Source organism: Octopus bimaculoides, chromosome 2 (assembly GCF_046866305.1).
Source record: "Octopus bimaculoides isolate indiv1 chromosome 2, ASM4686630v1, whole genome shotgun sequence".
Lineage (NCBI taxonomy): Eukaryota > Metazoa > Mollusca > Cephalopoda > Octopoda > Octopodidae > Octopus > Octopus bimaculoides.
Genome location: NC_142929.1, coordinates 58,217,705 through 58,238,277, shown reverse-complemented (window position 1 = coordinate 58,238,277; position 20,573 = coordinate 58,217,705). Strand labels below are relative to the sequence as shown.

At 36.9% G+C, this 20,573-nt stretch overlaps 1 protein-coding gene and 1 long non-coding RNA gene across 4 annotated transcripts in view; one reads left to right on the top strand and one right to left on the bottom strand.

Moving 5' to 3' along the window:
- LOC106871074 (long-chain fatty acid transport protein 6) overlaps positions 1-20,573 on the top strand; it is a 68,576-nt gene that overhangs the window by 9,521 nt on the left and 38,482 nt on the right. For all 3 annotated transcript variants that reach the window (XM_014917347.3, XM_089346056.1, XM_052977272.2), the window contains exons 2-3: positions 8,481-8,542; positions 13,631-14,052. In XM_014917347.3, the coding sequence (XP_014772833.1) occupies positions 13,668-14,052 (385 nt within the window). In that variant the 5' untranslated portion in view covers positions 8,481-8,542; positions 13,631-13,667. The remainder of the gene's footprint in view (positions 1-8,480; positions 8,543-13,630; positions 14,053-20,573) is intronic.
- The window catches only part of LOC149137075 (uncharacterized), a 71,380-nt gene that overhangs the window by 26,946 nt on the left and 23,861 nt on the right, over positions 1-20,573 (bottom strand). The window lies entirely within an intron of this gene.

Below are 20,573 nucleotides of genomic sequence, written 5' to 3'. Positions count from 1 at the left end.
ATAGAAAAGGCCTGGATATTTTGCATCCCATCCTTAAATTACTCATGGAAAAGACATGTATTAGGTGCATGTGCTTTGAAGGCATTGACAATCTTAAGGCATTGACATTGTTCATGATACTCTTTGAAGGTATTGACATTGTTCATGATAGTCTTCACTTCAGAATCTATCTGCTTCACAATCAAAGATTGACAATGGATCAAACACTGAATAACTTCAGTTCTAGAGTTCAGCTCATTTGTCTAAGTCATAAACTGTTATAATGTGGATCCTCCTCCACCTGTATGTTGTTGTTGGCCTTGTAATATTTTTGTTGCCATTATTATGTTGTGGCTGTATTCCATGTCTATTGTCTTTGACTCGTCTATTGTGATATCGCTGATAGCACTGTAAGTCAATGACTTTGTAACGTCTACCTTGACGGTAATTTGAACTCAATATATATCACGTAACTGACACTGACTTCAACTGAAAAACTCATACGACTCTACTACTACTGATTGACTTCTACAATGACTGACTGTCTGACTGTCAAGTGAGAAAGGGTGTACCATTTCACTATAACATCTTCCCTTTTAGTCTATATTTTTTTTTGTGGAGCAAGTAATTTTATTTTACTTTATTTGCCCATCCTCCTATTTTTGTGGGGTTTTTTTTCCAACTTAATATTCTTTTCTTTTTGGTGTTTAATTGTAGGAACTTTGTGCTCTTCTTTTTTCTTCCACTTGTATGCATGGGTTCAACCACCTGTAATGATGTTGGTACCTAGAATGTATCACACAACCATTCCATAAGTTCTTCCAATCTGTCTAGTTCATTTTCTATGAATCTCTTCTTCAAATAATTTCTATGTTTTTTTCAATACCTTTTCTGCTTTTTCATCATTTTTTCTATGTACTTTGTAATTTTACCTTCTTCCCAGTACTGTTTTCTGCTTTTATACGACCTCATGTCATATAAAATTTTGATATGTCTTTCCTGGCACTTTTTCTTTCCTCGCCAGGTAACAGTTTATCAAAACTGATTTCACCTTCCTGGCAAATATCAGTTCTGCTGGTGAGCTTCCTGCTGGTGTATCAGGGTCTTGTGTCACCCTGTTATATGCTTAGGAATTGCTGCAGGGCGACTTCATCTGTGACTTCCTTGTTTGCTTTCCTTAAAGTTCTTTTAAAAATGTCCAGAAAACATTCTGCCTGTCCATTTGATCTAGAATGGTAAGGCACTATTGTTTTATGTTCTACCATGAACATTTCGCAGAATTTTCTAAATTGTGTTCTATTATCAGATACAATCACAATTGTGTTCTATTATCAGATACAATTACATCTGAGATGCTGAATCTTGTGAATAATTCATGCAAGAAATCTATTACAATTGAAGCAGTTGGTTTTTTGCACTTAACAATTTCTGGCCATTTTGTAAAACTGTCAACTACAACTAAGTAGTAATAACCATTTAACGGACCCACAAAATCAATGTGCAGTCTTGTCCATGGACATTTTACTTCTGGCCAAGTTTCCCATTTTTGAGTAAGCAATTTTGCTGCCAGAGCACATCGTCTGCAGCCTTTTACTATGTTTTCAGCTTCCTTGTCCATCTTTGGCCAGTACACATAACTGTGCATAAGCATTTTCATCCTTGCGATCCCTAATCTCCAATATGGAATTCTTTCACTACCCTTTGGCCATAAATCAGTATGCTGTTGCATATTGAATATATGTTTACATCTTGTTGTTTTTTCCTACTGAACCTATTTATGTTTCCTTTAGCTGACTTCAGAGTTTTCTTTGTTTCATTAGCAAACTTATCTTTTGACATATGTTGCTTTATCTTCTCCAGAGTTGTTGGTAACTCTTGTACAATGTTCCACATTATGTGTTTAATTTCCCCTTCGGCTCTTAGGGCTGCTATTACTGTGTCCTCAAATGGTTCTTAAAAAGTTATCTTGCAAATACTTTTGCCAATGAAATATTTCTTTCCTGTAACACCATACACTACTTTATTTGATTTAAATAATTTTGGCTTACTGATTTGCTTCCATGTTTCTTCATTTATGATAGTGATATCATTCCCCATGTCTAATTACATTTTGATACTAGTGGTTTCGATTCTCACTTTGATGAATTTTCTGTTCATTGAATAAACTTTTTTCTCTGATGACAAACTATTTGTTTTTTCTCATTTGGTCCAATTTTTCATCATCTTAGTCTTGCAGTGTGATTTAATGTGTCCCATGGTCCCACAATGAAAACACTTCGCATTTTTGAATAGGCACTCTTTTCTCAGATGCCTACCAATACATGCCATACATACTTCCTGATATATATCATGCTTTTCGTAACACACTTTATCTGTCTTCTTACTCTTTTGCACTGGTTTTATCTGTAAACAATCTCTGTGTTTGATTTCTTCTGTGTTGTGTCTTACTTTTAATATCCTATTGCATTCTTCTGACAGTTTCTGGAGAGTTATATTCTTGTTCATTTCTAGCTTTGTGAGAATTTTCATTCTGACTCCTGCGTCCTTTTTAGCAGTAAGTTCCTGAACAAAAATCAGGCACTTGAATGTGTCTGGAGTTTGTTTATCCATTTTAAATCTCTTGCACTCTCTGTTCACTCTACTGGCATATGTGATAAAGTCTTCATCATTGCTTTTCTCAGTGTTCAAACACTTCCAACATGTGTTGAACAACGATGTTTTTACACTAAACATCCTACATAAAATGTCAATTGTCTTCGTGAAATTTATGTCAGAAACATTTTTAGGCAATATAAAGTAACAATATTTCTCATGCTCTATCATTGCTGGTTTCCTCAGAATTAGTTGCGTTTTCATTTCATCCGTCCAGTCTTGGCATTCTTTTCCGAAAATTTGTTCAAATCTTCAGTAATATGCCTCGAAAGTAGTTCCTTCTTCTGGGTCATGTTTAAATTTATTTATTGAATTTACTACATGGTCTGACAAAAACATATTTGTCAGTTTTGTTACCAACTTCATTAGCTGTAGCATTAGTTGCTGTAAAATTTGTTTTTGTTCTTGTTCTTTGAGTTGTTATTGTTGCTGTTTTTGAAACTCAGCTAGACCTGCTAACAAGTTTTCCATAATTCTTTGAATTTTTTGTAAAAAACGTGCAGCAAAAATGTTAGCTACTCCTCTGTTGAGTTTTTAATTTTTCCACAGGAAAATTTTTCAATGTCATCTGTGTCAATTGTTTACTTTATCATGAAAAAATTTTTTTTTTCTTTAACATGGTCCATGTGAATTGTTTATATCCTCATTGCCACTGTTATAACGTGGATCCTCGTCCACTTATATGTTGTTGGCCCTGTAATATTTTTGTTGCCACTATTATGCTGTGGTGGTATTCCGCATCTATTATCTTTAACTCATCTATTGTGCTATCACTGATAGCACCACAAGACAATGACTTTGAAATGTCTACCTTGACGTTAACTTGAACTCGTATATGTCATGTGACTGACACTGACTTCGATCAAGAAACTCGTACGACTCTACTACTACTGACTGACTTCTAGAACAACTGACTGTCTGACTGTATAGTGGTTGGTTCATACCACTTTGCTACATGATAAGGGGTGTACCATTTCACTACAGCATAAACTCTCACTCACTTGTCCTGTCATGTCTGGAACCCTATCAAAAGATATCAATACAATCCCTTGAATAAGTAGGGATGTAGTAGTATTGAGGGAAGTGACTTTGTGCTAGGTGTTGAGGCTAAGATATATAGCAGAACAGTGGTTCTCAGTTGGAGTCCATATGGCCCCTGAGGGTCCATATAATATTTTGGGGAGTCTTTGTAACAAAATAGTAAATTGGGGATCCACAATAGTATTTTAAGGGTTTCTGAAAAAAATTTGCTTTAGATGTATGTATTGGGATGTATTGCAAGAAACAGCTGGGTTTCTTTCTCTAACGTTTTACATAGTTCAACCTACATAAGTGACTATGTGAAGAACAAAATAGGAATTTTGAAAGACATTTCTATAAAACCAGTTTTTAAACATTGAGTGACTATGGTGGTCCACCAGAACAAGATAATAATCAAAGGGGTCCATAGATAAAAAAATGGTTGTCGACCCCTGTATTAACAGAACAGGGATGGGTGTCTTGCTGTAGAGGAGATGCATAGCTACCTAGCTGGAAAGAGACAAAAAGATGTAGTAATGCAGTGTCAGGATGTTCTCTCAAGAGAGAATCGTGGGGGGAGGGGAAGTGGGGGTAGTAAGTTCATGAGAGATGGGGATAGAAGTGAACAAGAGTGGAAGGATGGTCAATGGTGAATATCAAGAGGAGAATGTGAAAGAAATAGGAGTGAGTTAAGGAGGGAGGTGGAAGTAATAATTGGCAGTAAAAGAGGGTGGGGTGGAGGGCAGCAATAGTAACATTGTGCTGAAGTGTGTGGAAGTGGGTGAGAGAGAGAGAGAGAGAGGGATGCTCAGTGACAGAGATAGAAGTCAGAGGTATATGGGGGTGGATATAGTGAGTGATAAAGGTGGGTGGGAGTGGGCATGGTTTTCATGCACACGTGTACACACATGCACACATATGCATGCGCACGTGTACACACACACACACACACTCTGCCTGAATTTCTGTAGTGAAATTGTTATACCTTGATATATTTGATAATGTCCTCTTATTTGTTGTTAAAGTCACAGCATTTCACCCACCCTACCCTTTTGTCCCTCTTTGGGGAAATGTTATAGTTAGTGATGTTCTCAGAATTTAGAACTGGACACTCTAATGCATACTTAGCAACAGCCTGTTATTCCATTGACCTTACCAAGGATATTCTACTACTTGTGGTGCCACTAGATAGTTATACTTCAACCAGAATATTTACAGCTTGATTTACCCAGGGATTTGAACTCATGTTCACTAGCTAAACTATTACTACACTTAATACTTAATACTTTTATATTCACTATACCAGTGATTCTTAGGATAATGAGGCAGAGGAAGCCAGGAGCATTAAAACTACCTTTTCTCTTATATTTATAGGTTTAGTGTTCTTTCTCTTGTAATTAATGGTGTTCATTTCTATACTGGCCTACTTAGAAAGTTATCAAAGGTCAACATATGTGCTGATTCTTTTTATCATTTTATCCCCTAGTGTCATGTCCTATTTGTTATCACAACCTTTTAGCCATAGCCATGGCTTCTCTTGTCTCTTCACAAATAAATTTATATCTTTACAATGCTCCTCTGAAAATAAATTTCTTATGCTTCTACAATACACAAAACATTTTAACTTTATTTTATAACTAGCAGAAATACCCGGCTTTGCCCGGGTTAAAGAGAATAATGAAATCTAAAAACGCCGTCTAGACTACGCAACCCTCAACTGTTAGTAGCTATGATACCATATTTCTACATTAATAACTCTTCAATCCATGCCAGCATGGAACATAGACATTAAGTTGAATGCCAGTCTCTCATCTAGGAGGGCCTTGAAATCAATGTTACCAACTGGGGACTATGTGTGTCGTAGTGATAATAAAAAGACCCAAAGGATGTCTGCAACGAAATAATTTTACTCAACACTTTGCAAGTGAATCAGTGGAGGCAAAGATGCGTCTCATTTACTTGACAATTTATGCACCACATTGCAGAAATCACAATGAAAGTATATATGAAAGGGTAGTCTTACACTGTTGTACCGTTGAATTACAAATAATGCTCATCTGTTATGTTCGGGTTAAAATTTCATCAACATCAAAAATATATGAATTTTCATGGGAGTTATGGCCGTTATACATAGAATATAATTTCCAAATTTCATAAAGATCCGTTCAGTACTTTTGACGTAGTTTTGGATAAGAAAACAAATGACTAATGTGTGTGTTTGTGTGTGATGGGTGTATATATGTATAGATATTTGTATGCATGTATATATATGTATATATGTGTACATATTACATGTACATCTATATATATATATATATATATATATATACATATATACATCTACACATGTGTATACATATACATGTATGCATATAGATCTATATCTATATATCTATATCTATGCATATACGTGTACATATACATGTATATGTATACATATACATCTCTTTCTCTCTCTTTCTCTCTTTCTCTCTCTCTGAAAGTATCTGTCATTACAGTATCAAAATGTGATTGTTTCAGTTAGTGGAATAACGTGTACATATACATCTATATGTATACATATACATCTCTCTCTCTCTCTCTCTCTCTCGCTCTCTCTCTCTGAAAGTATCTGTCATTACAGTATCGAAATGTGATTGTTTCAGTTAGTAGAATAGTTTCATTTTTAAAGTGAAAGTATTTGACATGAGTGTTTTTGTTTCACTTTTGACACGTAATACTTAAATAGTGGAGGAGATATTATGTTGCTGTGGGCTCGAACTCTGCAAGAAGTTAAAATTTTTTTTTGACTAAAACACAACTGGAACCCTAAGTAAGGCATCTGTAAAATTTGAATGAAATTGGTTGCGTAGTTCTCGAGTTTTAGGGATTCACACAGACAGACAGACACACATTCTCATTTTTATATATATAGATTTTTAATAACATTTGATTATAGAGAGACAGTAAGATTTTTCAACACAGTGAATGGCTATGGAGGTCCAACACAGTGAATTGCTATGGTGGGGATCAAAGTTCAAGTTTTATTTGTTAAATGACGACTTGTGATATGTCATGCATCTACACTCTGTGGAAGTTATTAGCATATCCAGAAAAGCCAGTTTATTAGCTTTTTCCTCTCTTTTTGTAGACTGTATCACAGGTCTTATTGAATTTACATGGTCTAGCAGTATTTGCACTTCTTAATAGTGAAGCCAAAGTATGAAGCTGTTATCTCTATACTCTCAGCAATATGATTGGTTTAACCTTTCTGGTACCAATCTGTCTGAGACCACCCTTGGCTTAAAGTGATCAAAATTAAAACTGTTCATTAAAATTTTTTGTTAATTTATGATTCAAACATGGTCTTAATAATAACAAAGCTATTCTATTGAATTTTTCATTATTTTCAAAATTTCTAGAAACAAAAGTAACATATTTTAATAGAAATGTGGTAACAAAAATGTTAAGTGGTTTTGTTCCTAAAGCTATTTCATCAAAGTACTCCTTATATATGTTTTTCCTCAATGGACATAATGACAAGCCCATAGCTAAATCCTCCCTCTACCAGACCCCAATTGCTTTTAAACAAAATGAGGAATCCTCTGTATAGTTGTTGGATCTGCTAAAATTCAATACGACAGTTCTTCAAATAACACCCTTAAAACAGGAAGGAGGCATTGAATCATGTAATCCCTGATATATATTGGTTTTCAATTTTGGCACAAGGCCAGCAATTTTAAGGGATAGGTAAAACAATTATATCGACCCTAGTGTTCAACTGGTATTTATTTCATCAGCCTTGAAAGGATGAAAAGCAAAGTCAACCTTGGTGGAATTTGAACTCAGAATGTAATGATGGATGAAATGCCGCTAAAGCATTTTGTCTGGCATGCTAACAATTTTGCCTGCTCACTGCCTAGTCCTAGATATATATTAAAAAGATGGGGTGGTCAAGGTTGAAATACTTTTGATAATAGGTCTGCTACATCAGAGCTAACCTGGGCTAAAAAGCTACAACAACAGAATTTTGCTTGATTGTTTAAATTGCCGGAAATGACAACCAAATATTATCCCTTTCAGATATCACACTCCACCATCTTCAGAAAGGTGGGGGTGCTTCAGATGCTTGGTCCTGGTGCAAAAGAAGTGTTGCTGTTTAACCTTGAGTCATCTTTGACCGAGCATACCAGCATTGTGATCTTACTGATCCTATCTTTTTATATATCAAGAACCATATATGCTAAAATATTCTAAACTGGGGTGCTGTTATTTGACTTTTTTGTTTCTAGCTGGTTGAGCAACTGCATATCAGCTGCCTCACTGGCTCCAAAGCAAAAAACGGTTTATTTGATTAAGTTCTTCACTGGTATGCTTTGTTATTTATTATTAATGTATGTATTGGTGGCAAGCTGGCAGAACCATTAGCATGCTGGGCAAATGCTTAATGGCTTTGCCTTTCATCCTTTTGGGGTCGATAAATAGCACCAGGGAAACACTGGGGCTGATGCAATCGACTGTCCCCCTCCCCCAAATTTCAGGCCTTGTACCTATAGTAGAAAGGATTATTTATGTATCTATCAAGGCGAGCTGGCAGAATTGTTGACATTTTGAGCTAAATGATTATTGGCATTTCGTCTGTCTTTGTTCTGAGTTCAAATTCTGCTAAGGTCAACTCTGCCTTTTATCCTTTTGGGGTCAATAAAATAAGTGCCCAGTTGAACACTGGGGTTGATGCAATCCATTTACGAGCTCCTCTGAAATTGCTGGTCTTGTGCCAAAATTGGAAATTATTATTTATGCATTTATTTTGTTGAGTAATTTTTTTCTTAATTTTCTCTTCTCATTAGCTACATCTCCATGGAGTTACTTCAGTTTTTCTGGTGAAAATTTGATAAAATTAAAATTTTAGGTAAGTCCATTGATTTCTTTCTTATAATTGATATAAGTGCAGCTGGCAGGGATGTGTGGTTAAGAAACTTGCTTCCCAACCATGTGGTTTTGGGTTCAATCCCATTGCAAGGCACCTTGGACAAGTGTCTTCTACTATAGCCCTGGGCCAACCAATGTCTTGTGAATGAATTTGGTAGACAGAAACTGAAAGAAGCCTGTTGTATACATACATACATATGTGAAGGTGCATGGCTCAGTGGTTAGAGCATCAGGCTCACAATTGTGAGGTAGTGAGTTCGATTCTCAGACTGGTCTGTGTGTTGTGTTCTTGAGCAAGACACTTTCTTTCACATTGTTCCAGTTCACTCAGCTGTAGAAATGAGTTTGTGATGTCACTGGTGTCAAGCTGTATTGGCCTTTGCCTTTCCCTTGGATAACATCGGTAGCGTGAAGAAGGGAAGAGGCTGGTACGCATGGGCGACTGCTGGTCTTCCATAAACAACCTTGCTCAGACTTCTGCCTCGGAGGGAAACTTCCTAGGTGCAATCCCATGGTCACACACACACACACACAAAATAATAATAATGATAATAATCGTTTCTACTAAAGGCACAAAGCCTGAAACTTGGTGGGAGGGGAGAAGTTGATTACATCAATCCCAGTGTTTCACTGGTAATTAATTTATTGACCTTGAAATGATGAAAGGCATAGTCAACCTTGGTGGAATTTGAACTCAGAATGTAGCGACAAGTGAAATATCACTAAACATTTCACCCAGGGAGCTAACAATTCTGCCAGCTCACTGCCTTTATAATAATATTAATAATAATAATAATAATTATTTCTTTTATTAATAATGACTTCTTTTATAATGATAATAATAATGATAATAATGATGATGATGATGATGGTCAATCTTATCAACTTTGACGTAAGAGTGTTTGAAGAAGATTTAAAGAAAAGAATAAAGTGAGAAAAAGAGAAAACAACTTTTAAAAATAAAAGAACAAAAGAAGCTGCATCTATTTGCAAAGGCTGTATGACACGCTCTTAACCACTTCGCCATATAACCATGGCATAGTGGTTAAGAGTGTGGGCTACTAACCCCAAGATTCCGAGTTAACTACAGCTTTTTAAAAAAAATCTTGTTGCCATATATAAATTTAGGAATTCTATGCTGCTTTTGTTTAACTGGCACAGTGCAATGTTATTTCAGTAATTCAGATCAGCCTTTTACAGGATACCAAGTGACATATTACGTGTCTGCCTTCTAATAATTTGAGACATTGACAAAAATCTATACTTCACCTTATGAAGCACCCACAGGCAGCTGTTGTTGAACAATATGCAAATATATAATAATTATTAAGAGTAATCTTACATAATGCTATATGGATATGAAGCTGGCAACTTCTAGGCTGATGTGGGGTGCAGAAACATATGTTGTTATCCACTATTAAAGCCTGTTAACTTCTATCCTCATGTTATATTATAATTGTTATTATATTAATCCAATGTTGAAAGGAGTTCCTCATGTATAGCCATACCTGGAAATACTCTCAAGTATAATAACATGGAAGCCAAACAACAGCATTGGAGCTCTTAAATGTGTTTTATGAGGTCTTTACCCAAAATATACTACACACATACGTGTATATATATATATATATATATATATATATATGAATATATATGTGTGTTTGTGTGTACTCTTATGTCAGTATCATGAGGGCTGTAAATGTATAATTTTCACTCTACCATCAAACACATGTCTGGGCATGGAGGCGTATTATTTTGCTTGGAAACTGGTGAGGGTTGGCCACAAGAAGGGCATCTGGCCATAGAAAATCTACCCCAATAAATTCCATCTGAACCCATGCAGTGTAATACTTCCCCATGACCAGACATGTTTCCATGGAAGATTGCAAATAAAGGACACCCCTTACATGAAAGTGGCACTCGTTTACAACATTCATGTGCAATGCCAAGTCTGTGCCTGCATTATAAGGTTTTATCTCCTCCTCCTTTTTGTCATTCACATCATCTAGAATAGTTCTGAACATATATTTAGCAGAAAGATGTTTCAGTTTTCATCCCCCTTTTCTTTTCCTGGGGCCTCACAGAAAGGGTGAAAAGGGACCAAGACTTCTGGCAGTTTGCTATGCTTGAGAAGACACTCCAGTCTAAGTAGATACATGGTTGCCCTTGCATACAAGCATGTCCCCAGCATCCCTGTTCAGCTGAGCATTCCTAATCTTGCAGGCTCGTGGGTGCTGGTGCAAACAGACACACTTGCTTGATCCCAGACAAAATTAAAATCATCAATGTGACATCATAGCAAAATCTATACTTGGACTGGAACTGCATTCATGCATCCACTGCAAAAAGATGCAGCTGCTTGGTTTTTTTGTTTGTTTATTTTTTTTTCTTTCTTTCTATTACTCTCTTTCAAACACTCATATGTTGAAACTGACAGGAGAAACCATTGAGCGAGATCGTTGCCAGTGCCGCTGGACTGGCTCTTGTGCAGGTGGCACGTAAAATACACCATTTTGAGTGTGGCCGTTGCCAGTACTGCCTGACTGGTCTTCGTGCCAGTGGCACGTAAAAGCACTCAGTACACTCTCAGAGTGGTTGGCGTTAGGAAGGGCATCCAGCTGTAGAAACTCTGCCAAATCAGATTGGAGCCTGGTGTAGCCACCTGGTTCACCAGTCCTCAGTCAAATCGTCCAACTCATGCTAGCATGGAAAGCGGACGTTAAACGATGATGATGATGATATATATAGGTATATGTCTTATTTGTTTCAGTCTCTAGACTGTGGCCATGCTGGTTTTAGTCGAACAAATTGACCCCGGGGCTTATTTTCCTTATTTTCTTTTATAAGTATCGATTTTGCCTTTGGGAGTCAGTAAAAATAAGTACCAGTGTAGCCCTGGGGTCTATGTAATTGACTGGCTACTCCCTCAAAATTTCAGCCTCTTACCTATAGTAGAAATTGTTTTCCTTGTCCTACTAATTTTCTTAACTTCAAGGCTGAAAGTATCATAACTATAAATTATCATTTGGTCATTGACACCTAATTTATAATTTTTAGCATTTAGTTTGGCTTTAAATATCAATCTAATATGTCTATAATATTCCTTAATAACCTTTTATTTTCTATATCTGTAGATGTTCTATCTTGTTCATTAATTCCTACTTTTTATCTGACCTTGATCATATTCTCTTATCTTTGTTTATTTAATATGCTATCAATGACTGTAGGTTGTTTTCTACCTGTCAAAGTGGCTTTAGATATATTTTTATTAGCTGAATTTCAGATCAAATTTCTTAATGAATTTGCATCATATAACAGATATCTAGTTGTTTGATATATCCAGTATAGAGCTTGAGATCATCCATATAAAGATTATTGTGACTACTTAGCATCTGTATCAAGATACATTCTGGTTTAACACGTTTTAATCTTTTTCTTAATATATTTCTGTTGGAATACATTATCTATATTTCAATTTACCTTGAAAATTACAGAGAACATATTGAGGTATTTTTTATCAATATTAAGCTGATGTTTGGAGAATAAATTAATATAGAATTTTGATGAAAGATTTTAATTTAGGTTACTTTAAATTAGGAAGTTTGTATCTTAGAATCAGAAACAGTTTCAGATGGGTTGGTATCAAGAGTATTTTAAGGTTCCAACCCCAGAAAGAAGAAATATTTTTCTAAAAATCGGTTTTGTTTTCATTTTAGAGTATATTTGTATTGCTACTTTACTCATGACTGTTTTAACCCCTTAGCATTTAAACTGGTCATTTCCAGCCCAAATATTCTACATGTTTTGTGGTCAAACTGGCCAGATCTGGCCTTTCACACCTACTCTACTATGCCATTCTAAAAATAAGCCATTACATCATTGAAATCTCAAAGCAATGAGATAATGCATGATTTCTTCAAAGCATTATATTTGGCAGAATAATCTGAATCTTAAAGGGTTAAAGAATCTACAAATGGGGAATCACTGTCAGAGGTCTTCTCTTAATCAAACCAAACCATGCCAGAACTCTTGTTTTTTTCCCTTACTGCATACAATAATGGCATTGACATTGATTAATCTTAACAACATTTGGCCTATTCTCTCTAGTCTTCCCTAAGTATGGTTTTGTTTCCAGGTAAGTACTTATCTTTTGGGACAGTCTTGGTGTAAAAGCTCTTTTATATATATATATATATATATATACTATAGACAGCAAGGTCATCCATTTGTAATTTTGGAGATGTGGTGTTTCTTTTCACTAATCCTTTTAAGCATTTGTTTTTGGCTGCAAATGTGATGTAACACATGCTAAGCTCTCAATTTCTAATTTTTATGCATTAAATTCAAAGTGTGTACGTCAAAGGGTTACTATGTTTGTTAGAAACAATAGCAAAACCTCTTTCAAGTTACACAGTACCATGTTGAAAAGGAAGTATGCATTAGGCAAAGTAATTCTAGATACGTTTTGTTTGCAAGGGAGAAGAAGAAGACTGGATACTTGCAGATAGAATGCCAGTTGTCATGATTCACTCAATCAAGTTAGACCGAGGACCAGGGTCTTCTTAATGGCACTGGTACACTGAGCAGTAGCCTAGGTGTCTTACAGGTCCTGTGGTCCAATCCTGCTCTATATATGCTGTGGTTGCTCTTAAATACTATAGGGCCCAATGCATTGATTTGACCAGGGGACCTATAATGCTACTAAAAGACCCCTGCCTGGCACTAAACACACGTGCTCATATGACCATGTGACTGACGAGGCTATCAGATGTTGTTTCACATTGCTGTTTTAGCCTTCAAATGACGCTACCCTACTGGCCAATATTCTCCCCTGATTGAAAGGGGTGACTGGAACAATATGAAATGAAGTGCTTTGCTCAAGAACACAACGTGCTACCCACTCAGAGAATCGAACTCACGATCTAGTGATTGTGTGGGCAACAGTCTAACCACTAGGCCACACACCATCACAACAGCAACAAAACAACAACCACAAAACCAGCTCTTAAACTAATTTTCCTTGTTAGAAAATTCAATCTAATTGCTTTGTCTTTTCTTTTTCTAACAGATTACAATCCAGTCATTATTCTGTCAACAACAACAACATGATGGATCCTAAATCCTTATTACTGGCTGCTGCCACAGGATGTGCAAGTGCTGTTGGTTATTACTCTTGGCAAAAAGCCATTAAACCTCTTGCAAAGAATACTTATTTTGATTTGAAACAGATAGCTATGGGAATGAAAGTATTCAAACAGAGTCAAGAGGTATTGGTTTCTAAAGATAACATGATTTCTATCTTTGATAAATCCCTATCATTATACCCTAATAAAACAATGCTTATCTTTGAGGGGCAACATTATACATATGATTACATAAACAAAATGGCTTCAAGAGTAGGAAACTATATGTTGTCTTGTGGTATGAAACAAGGAGATGTTGTGGCAATCTACCTTACCAATTCTCCACAGTTTATTTGGACCATTTTGGGTAAGTAATTTTATTATCATTTATATATTTGTTTTGCAAGATTATTGATGTGAAATTGTGTGTTGAAATAGTTATTGTTGTACTTGGAGATGGTCATATTTTGTCAATTAAACTCATTCACTATTTATCTTCACTGTAGTTTTATTATTATTTCTTTTTATCTCAGGTTTTGTTGGAACTCCTGGAGTCTTGCATGCATAACAGGCTTGCTGCTTGCAGCCTACAGCACTGTGCTATCTGTTCTTTTCAACTATCTAATACTCAGTGGCCCGGGAACAAAATTTGCTTAGGGGGTGCAAACTCAGTTCCAAAATTTGGCACTACTGGAGAAGTGTGGATCCAAGTTCTGGGAGTGTGCATGTCACAAATTTGCACATGCGCACGCGTTAGTCGTAAGTAGTCGAATTTAGCACACAGGTAAAAAACGAGACGCTCGCTACTTGCTGTAAATGGAGGGTGGGTTATCCATCTAATACAAGAAGAAAATTGCAGATAAATTGAATAAAAACATGAAAAATAACAAAATGATATTTCATTGAAAAGTAAACCATTCTGAAAGATAGTTCATAATGTTTTCAAAACATTTATCTCCAGCTTTTCCCATATTTTATTAATGGTTAGGGATTATGATTAGGGGTTAGGTTTAGAGTTAGGGTTTAAAGTTAGGGGAGATGAATGTTTTTTCACTATTCAATGATTATTTTTCACTTTTATATTCAACTTATCTGCAATTTTTTTTTTGTATTACATGGATAACCCCGCTCCTTTTACAGCAAGTAGCGCGAATCTACGCATCTCGTCATTTGCCTTGTGAGCTAAAATCGACTACTTACAACTAAAGCGCATGCACGCACAAATTTGTGACATGCGCACTCTCAGAACTCGGGTTCACACTTCTGTAGTACCCAAAAGTTTTACAAACAAGGTGAAGTTTTCTAATTTGGGTATCAAAACAAACAAATGTTCAATAATAATAACTTTTATTATTATGAGGATCGACTGGAAAGTTAACAGGCTGACCAATATATTCTCATAGAATGTGACCAAATGAAGTTCATTTTTAAATATTAGGATCTTTTCTGCTTGATTTCACCTTCTGAAATTTTAAAATTAAGCGAAAATTTTCAAATTTGATATATTGGTGTAATTTTTCCCGTTGAATCTGATGCTATTCACTTATTCCAGAAAAACTTTAGAAAACTGTAAGAGGTTTAAAGTTTGATCATTTTCCCTCTATCAGAGAACAGGATGTGGAAGCTGGCATTTTATACAAGGTGACAACATTACAATGTTAAAACATTCAACGATGGAACTTTTAATAAAGTTTTGTGAAATGTTGGATAAACATACTGTTGGTTTAGTTCATGTGAACAATACACAATTTTGAAATTGGAATAAAATTGAGGCAATTGAAAAGTGAAAATCAAACAGAAAAGATATCTACATACTTCTTTCAGCGATTCATTGCTTCGATTGCCTTGGAAAAGAAGCTATCCTGTTAGTTAAACAAGTTTTCAACAGCTGATAAGACATCATCACTATGATATTGGTTCCAAGCCGAGTATTTTTTTTATATATATGTAGGGGATATAGATAACAAGATGAGGTCAAATCACTAAAGTAGGGAGGGTGGCTTAGCAGTTCAAAGCCAATCACACACAGCAGCCATCGAAACCAATTACTTGTGCACTGGAGTATTTGTTTCGATGAAAGAAAAACATACTCGACAGTTTTCCTTGCGTTTGGCCTTGATAGCCTTTCGCAACTGCCTTAGAAAGGTGGCACAGTACAGCACTCTCCATTGATGGTGAGAGCCTTTGAAAGTAGTCAATAAACACGATGCTTTTTGCAATCCAAAATACTGAGGTCATCACCTTCCCTGCAGATTAAACGATCTTGATGACCTTCTTTAGAGTAAGTGTTGAAGAGTGTCTCCACTGTTAGATTATCTCTTATTCTCTAACTCAAAATGATAAACCCTACACATTTAAGGAAACTGGATTTACCTCAAGCAATGTCAGATATTATCGAAATGTGATCAGCCTGGTGCCTTTTTAATCAGGTGTCAGAAGAAGCAACACCCACCAAGCAGAAACTTTCATCATGCCAAATTTATTGTGTAGAATATTCTCAGCCCTCACACGTGATATGCTAATAACATTAGCAATTTATATTTTTTCTCCAGTGGAAGCAGTTGCAGACTGTTCAGATCATTAGTCTTCTCAAAATTATCTCTGCTCAAATCAGTTAATCAGCTTTGCACTGTTGATAAAACTGGAGCATCATCCTCCGATATATCAACATGTCCTTGGGGACTAAATCCTTTTTCTACAGGTACTTGATAACAGCATGATGCCAAATTTTGTTCATCTTGAAGAGAAGCCACTAATAGTTACTTTTGAAGTTTTCTCTGAACATTCAAATGTCAGTTTACCAAGAAATAATGAAGCTATAAGAAGTGTTAAAATGGAAGTAAGCTGAGTTTTTGCATCACTCCATAATACACACGTATATGAAAAAAACTGTATCAACATATTCCAAAAGTTTTCCTATGCTCACACGTTTTGTTAATGAAACGTTTTGTTTCATGAAGATGTGCAAAGTGTTTTCATCGTATGTGAAAGACGGTGTTGTGTCATTGTGGTACGGAGACAGGTCTTCAAATGGCGAAGTGCACTGAATGTTCTTTTGCTTGATGCAACAGATACAGGTGAAGACAAGACAAGCTGCATTAACGCCAACACTTGTGGCATACTAGAACGAAAAATAGCATCAGACACTCTCCATTTATCAACTATGTCATTAAATAATTTAGGCAAATTTTCTCTTTCCGTCCATAGGCTAGCAAGAAGTTTGATTTGAGATGACAGTAAGAGCAAATCAAAAGAAGCAGGTAGATGTGCATTTTCAAAGTTAAATACTCCACAATTGACTGCTGACAACAGCAACTCCACTCGCTCAGAGCATACACGTATTCCCTGTTGCTGAAACCGGCGAGTCAATTCATTTTCGATGACAGCCACTACAGAGAAAAATTGCCGACGCCAGTCATCGGTGACAGAAAGAGCAACTTCTTCAGTAGTTGTTGTGTGCCTAAAGCGCAGTGGTGTATTTTTAGATCGCTAAATGTTGGGTATTTTCACCAAGTCAGAAGAGGATACTTCATCAAAATATTTTTCAAAAACCTTTTCACTTCTCATTTTTGAAAGAGAGGTTTTCAACTTTTCAATCAATTTCAAGCAATCACCGGCTGTCGTTCCTGGACGCTGTAAGCTACGTGCCACTGGCTCACATACCCCAAATATATCCCCAGCGATTTTAACAGTAGCCTTTGTTGTTGCTCTTAACGATGAGTCATTAAGAAGGTCAAGCAAAAAATTTTGAATATTCTTATAATTGTTTTCTGCTTGTTTCAGTGCTGTTGCTCTAATGCACCACTGAGTTGGACACACTGCTTGCAACATGATGACATTCTCACCACAAAGATTTGTCCATTGTGCTTTTCTTTTTGGTGACTTTTACAAAAATGGCGTGTTGATGAACAAAGTTCAGTGCATCAGCTACAAAGGTAAACTTAGAACTAACTTCTTGGAGGGCAAGGTCTAGAGAGTGGTTTCCACAGTGTACAAAATATGTACCTGGGAACAAATTTTTCAATCGCATTTGTACACCTGAAATGTTTCCACTCATGGTACTTGCACCATCAAATGAAAAACAGCATAGCTTTGAGTCAAGTGAAATGTTTAGGCGACAAAAAATATCTAGAAAAATCTTAGTCAGTGTCTTCGAAGAGCAGTCAAGGGGATTATAAAAACCTAGAAAATCCTCATTGACATTCAGGTCTTCAGAAACGTACCGGACAGTGATTGATACTTGTTCCATGCCAGAGCAATTAGTGGTACCATCACATATAATGCCAATAAATCTGGAATTTTCTACTTTTATTTTGATCTCATGTAAAATGTTATGAGCATATGCCTTTAAAATTTCATTTTGAGTTGTATCAGAGAAGAAATTGTCCCGACGCTTAAACCACTGACTTACTTCTGCACTGCATTCTTCAGCAAGTTCCCTTACAAGATTTACGAAGTTTCCCCATAAGATTTTGAATTTCTGTTGAATACAACATGGCAGATGATTAAAAAGGGCAGACACAAGAAAGAAAAAATAAGTAAAGAACCACGTATAAGGCCACTGAATTGTAACAAAAGAACTCTGGTCGAACAAAAACCTGAAAAACAAATAGTGAGCATCAAATAAATAGTGCTTGTGTTTTTATTGGCAAAACCAGTAACATGACGTCCCATCCAATATGCTTCAAAAAACGATATGCTATACTAGAGCACCGTCTTTTATTTGAACAAATCAACGCCAGGATTTATTCTTTGGAAGCCTCGTATTAATTCTATCACCTCTTTTTTCGAACCGCCAAGTTACAGGGGCATAATCGCATCAACATTAGTTATCAGGCGATGGTGGGGTGACATTCAGACGCACAAATACATACATTCGTATATATATGCGTGCGTGTATGTGTGCTTGCATATGTACCTACCTATCTCTCTCTCTCTCACTATATATATATATATATATATATATATATATATATATATATATATATATATATATATACACACACACACACACACACACACACACACACACACACACACACACATATATATATGACAATATATAGTAAAACCATATAACTGGAGGAGAGCTTACTTTACAGGTAGAGAAGTGGGTAAATATAAATAGACCTCGTAACGATACCAGCTACCAAATGGTTTCACGGCGAATTGGGGCCCCGAGTGACCTTAGTAAAGTCATTGGGGAGAATCCCGAGCCGATTATCGTGGTCTATATATATATATATATATATATATATATATATATATAAATTTAAAATCTACAATTAAGAGCCCTCTCTACTCGCTGGCGGTACCTACCCACCACCACTACCCATTTTCCTTTATTCAAAAATTCTTATCGCTCCTTAAAATTATGGCTTTTAAGTGTTGATTTCTCAGCCCAAGAATTACAGCGTGATGTGCTGCTTGACTGGTCCCCCCTCTCTCTCTCTCTCTCTCTCTCTCTTTATATATATATATGATGATGATGATGATGATGATCTTTTCTCCCGCCATGCCTCTGTCTACCCCTCCATCCTCTCTCTCCCCCTTCGTAGTTTTTCCTTTAAGGTCTTCAGGTTCTAGCTATATATAAATGAGAAAACCATTCTAAATTATCTCGCTGACGTACTACGACGAAATACCCAAGATGCAGATAAGATAGAGATTTTTATTTATTTACGGCCTCAAACATCTCAATACCTTGCGCTTTAGTTTTGTCCCTTATTATTTATCTTGTTTCTCTCCATGAAATTCAATTGAATTCAGTTGTTGTCTTAAATTCATGCTTATTCATTTTCTAAGCTTCCTAAATTCATGCTACGTTATATTCTAATCACCCAGAATTCATTGCTCTTTTAAAAAATTACGATTTATGCATTGTTGTCTCTCAAATATTTAAAATCTACAATTAAGAGCCCTCTCTACTCGCTGGCGGTAACCCGCCCCCCCACCCCCCCCCCCCCACCGGAAGTTCATTCGTCTGTCATCCCACCCCCTCCACCGGAAGTTCATTCCTCTGTCATCCCACCCCCTCCACCGGAAGTTCATTCCTCTGCCATCCCACCCCCTCCACCGGAAGTTCATTCCTCTGTCATCCCACCCCCTCCACCGGAAGTTCATTCCTCTGCCATCCCACCCCCTCCACCGGAAGTTCATTCCTCTGTCATCCCTCCACCGGAAGTTCATTCCTCTGCCATCCCACCCCCTCCACCGGAAGTTCATTCCTCTGCCATCCCACCCCCTCCACCGGAAGTTCATTTCTCTGTCATCCCGCCCCCTCCACCGGAAGTTCATTCCTCTGTCATCCCACCCCCTCCACCGGAAGTTCATTCCTCTGTCATCCCACCCCTCCACCGGAAGTTCATTCCTCTGTCATCCCACCCCCTCCACCGGAAGTTCATTCCTCTGTCATCCCACCCCTCCACCGGAAGTTCATTCCTCTGTCATCCCACCCCCTCCACCGGAAGTTCATTCCTCTGTCATCCCACCCCCTCCACCGGAAGTTCATTCCTCTGTCATCCCGCCCCCTCCACCGGAAGTTCATCCCTTTGTCATCCTGTCAACCTCGGCTGTCTCCCGGAACCCATCTAGTGGCCTTGGCCATCCTCTCCCCTACCTTTGGGTAGCGCATTAAGGTTGAGAAATGTTTGCAGGTTGTAGGTAATGTTTTGCTTATGAATTCTTCCAATTGCAAGTTTTCTTTTCAGGTACACGACACTGCTTTTCCTCTTCCCAGGCTACAGGCCCACACCCCCAACACCCATACTGTTAGGATTGGCACTCTCAACGTCGGCACGCTGAAAGGTAGATCTGGTGAAATTGTTGAGATGCTTGAACGGAGATGCGTAGATATGTGCTGCATCCAGGAAGTAAGATGGAGAGGAG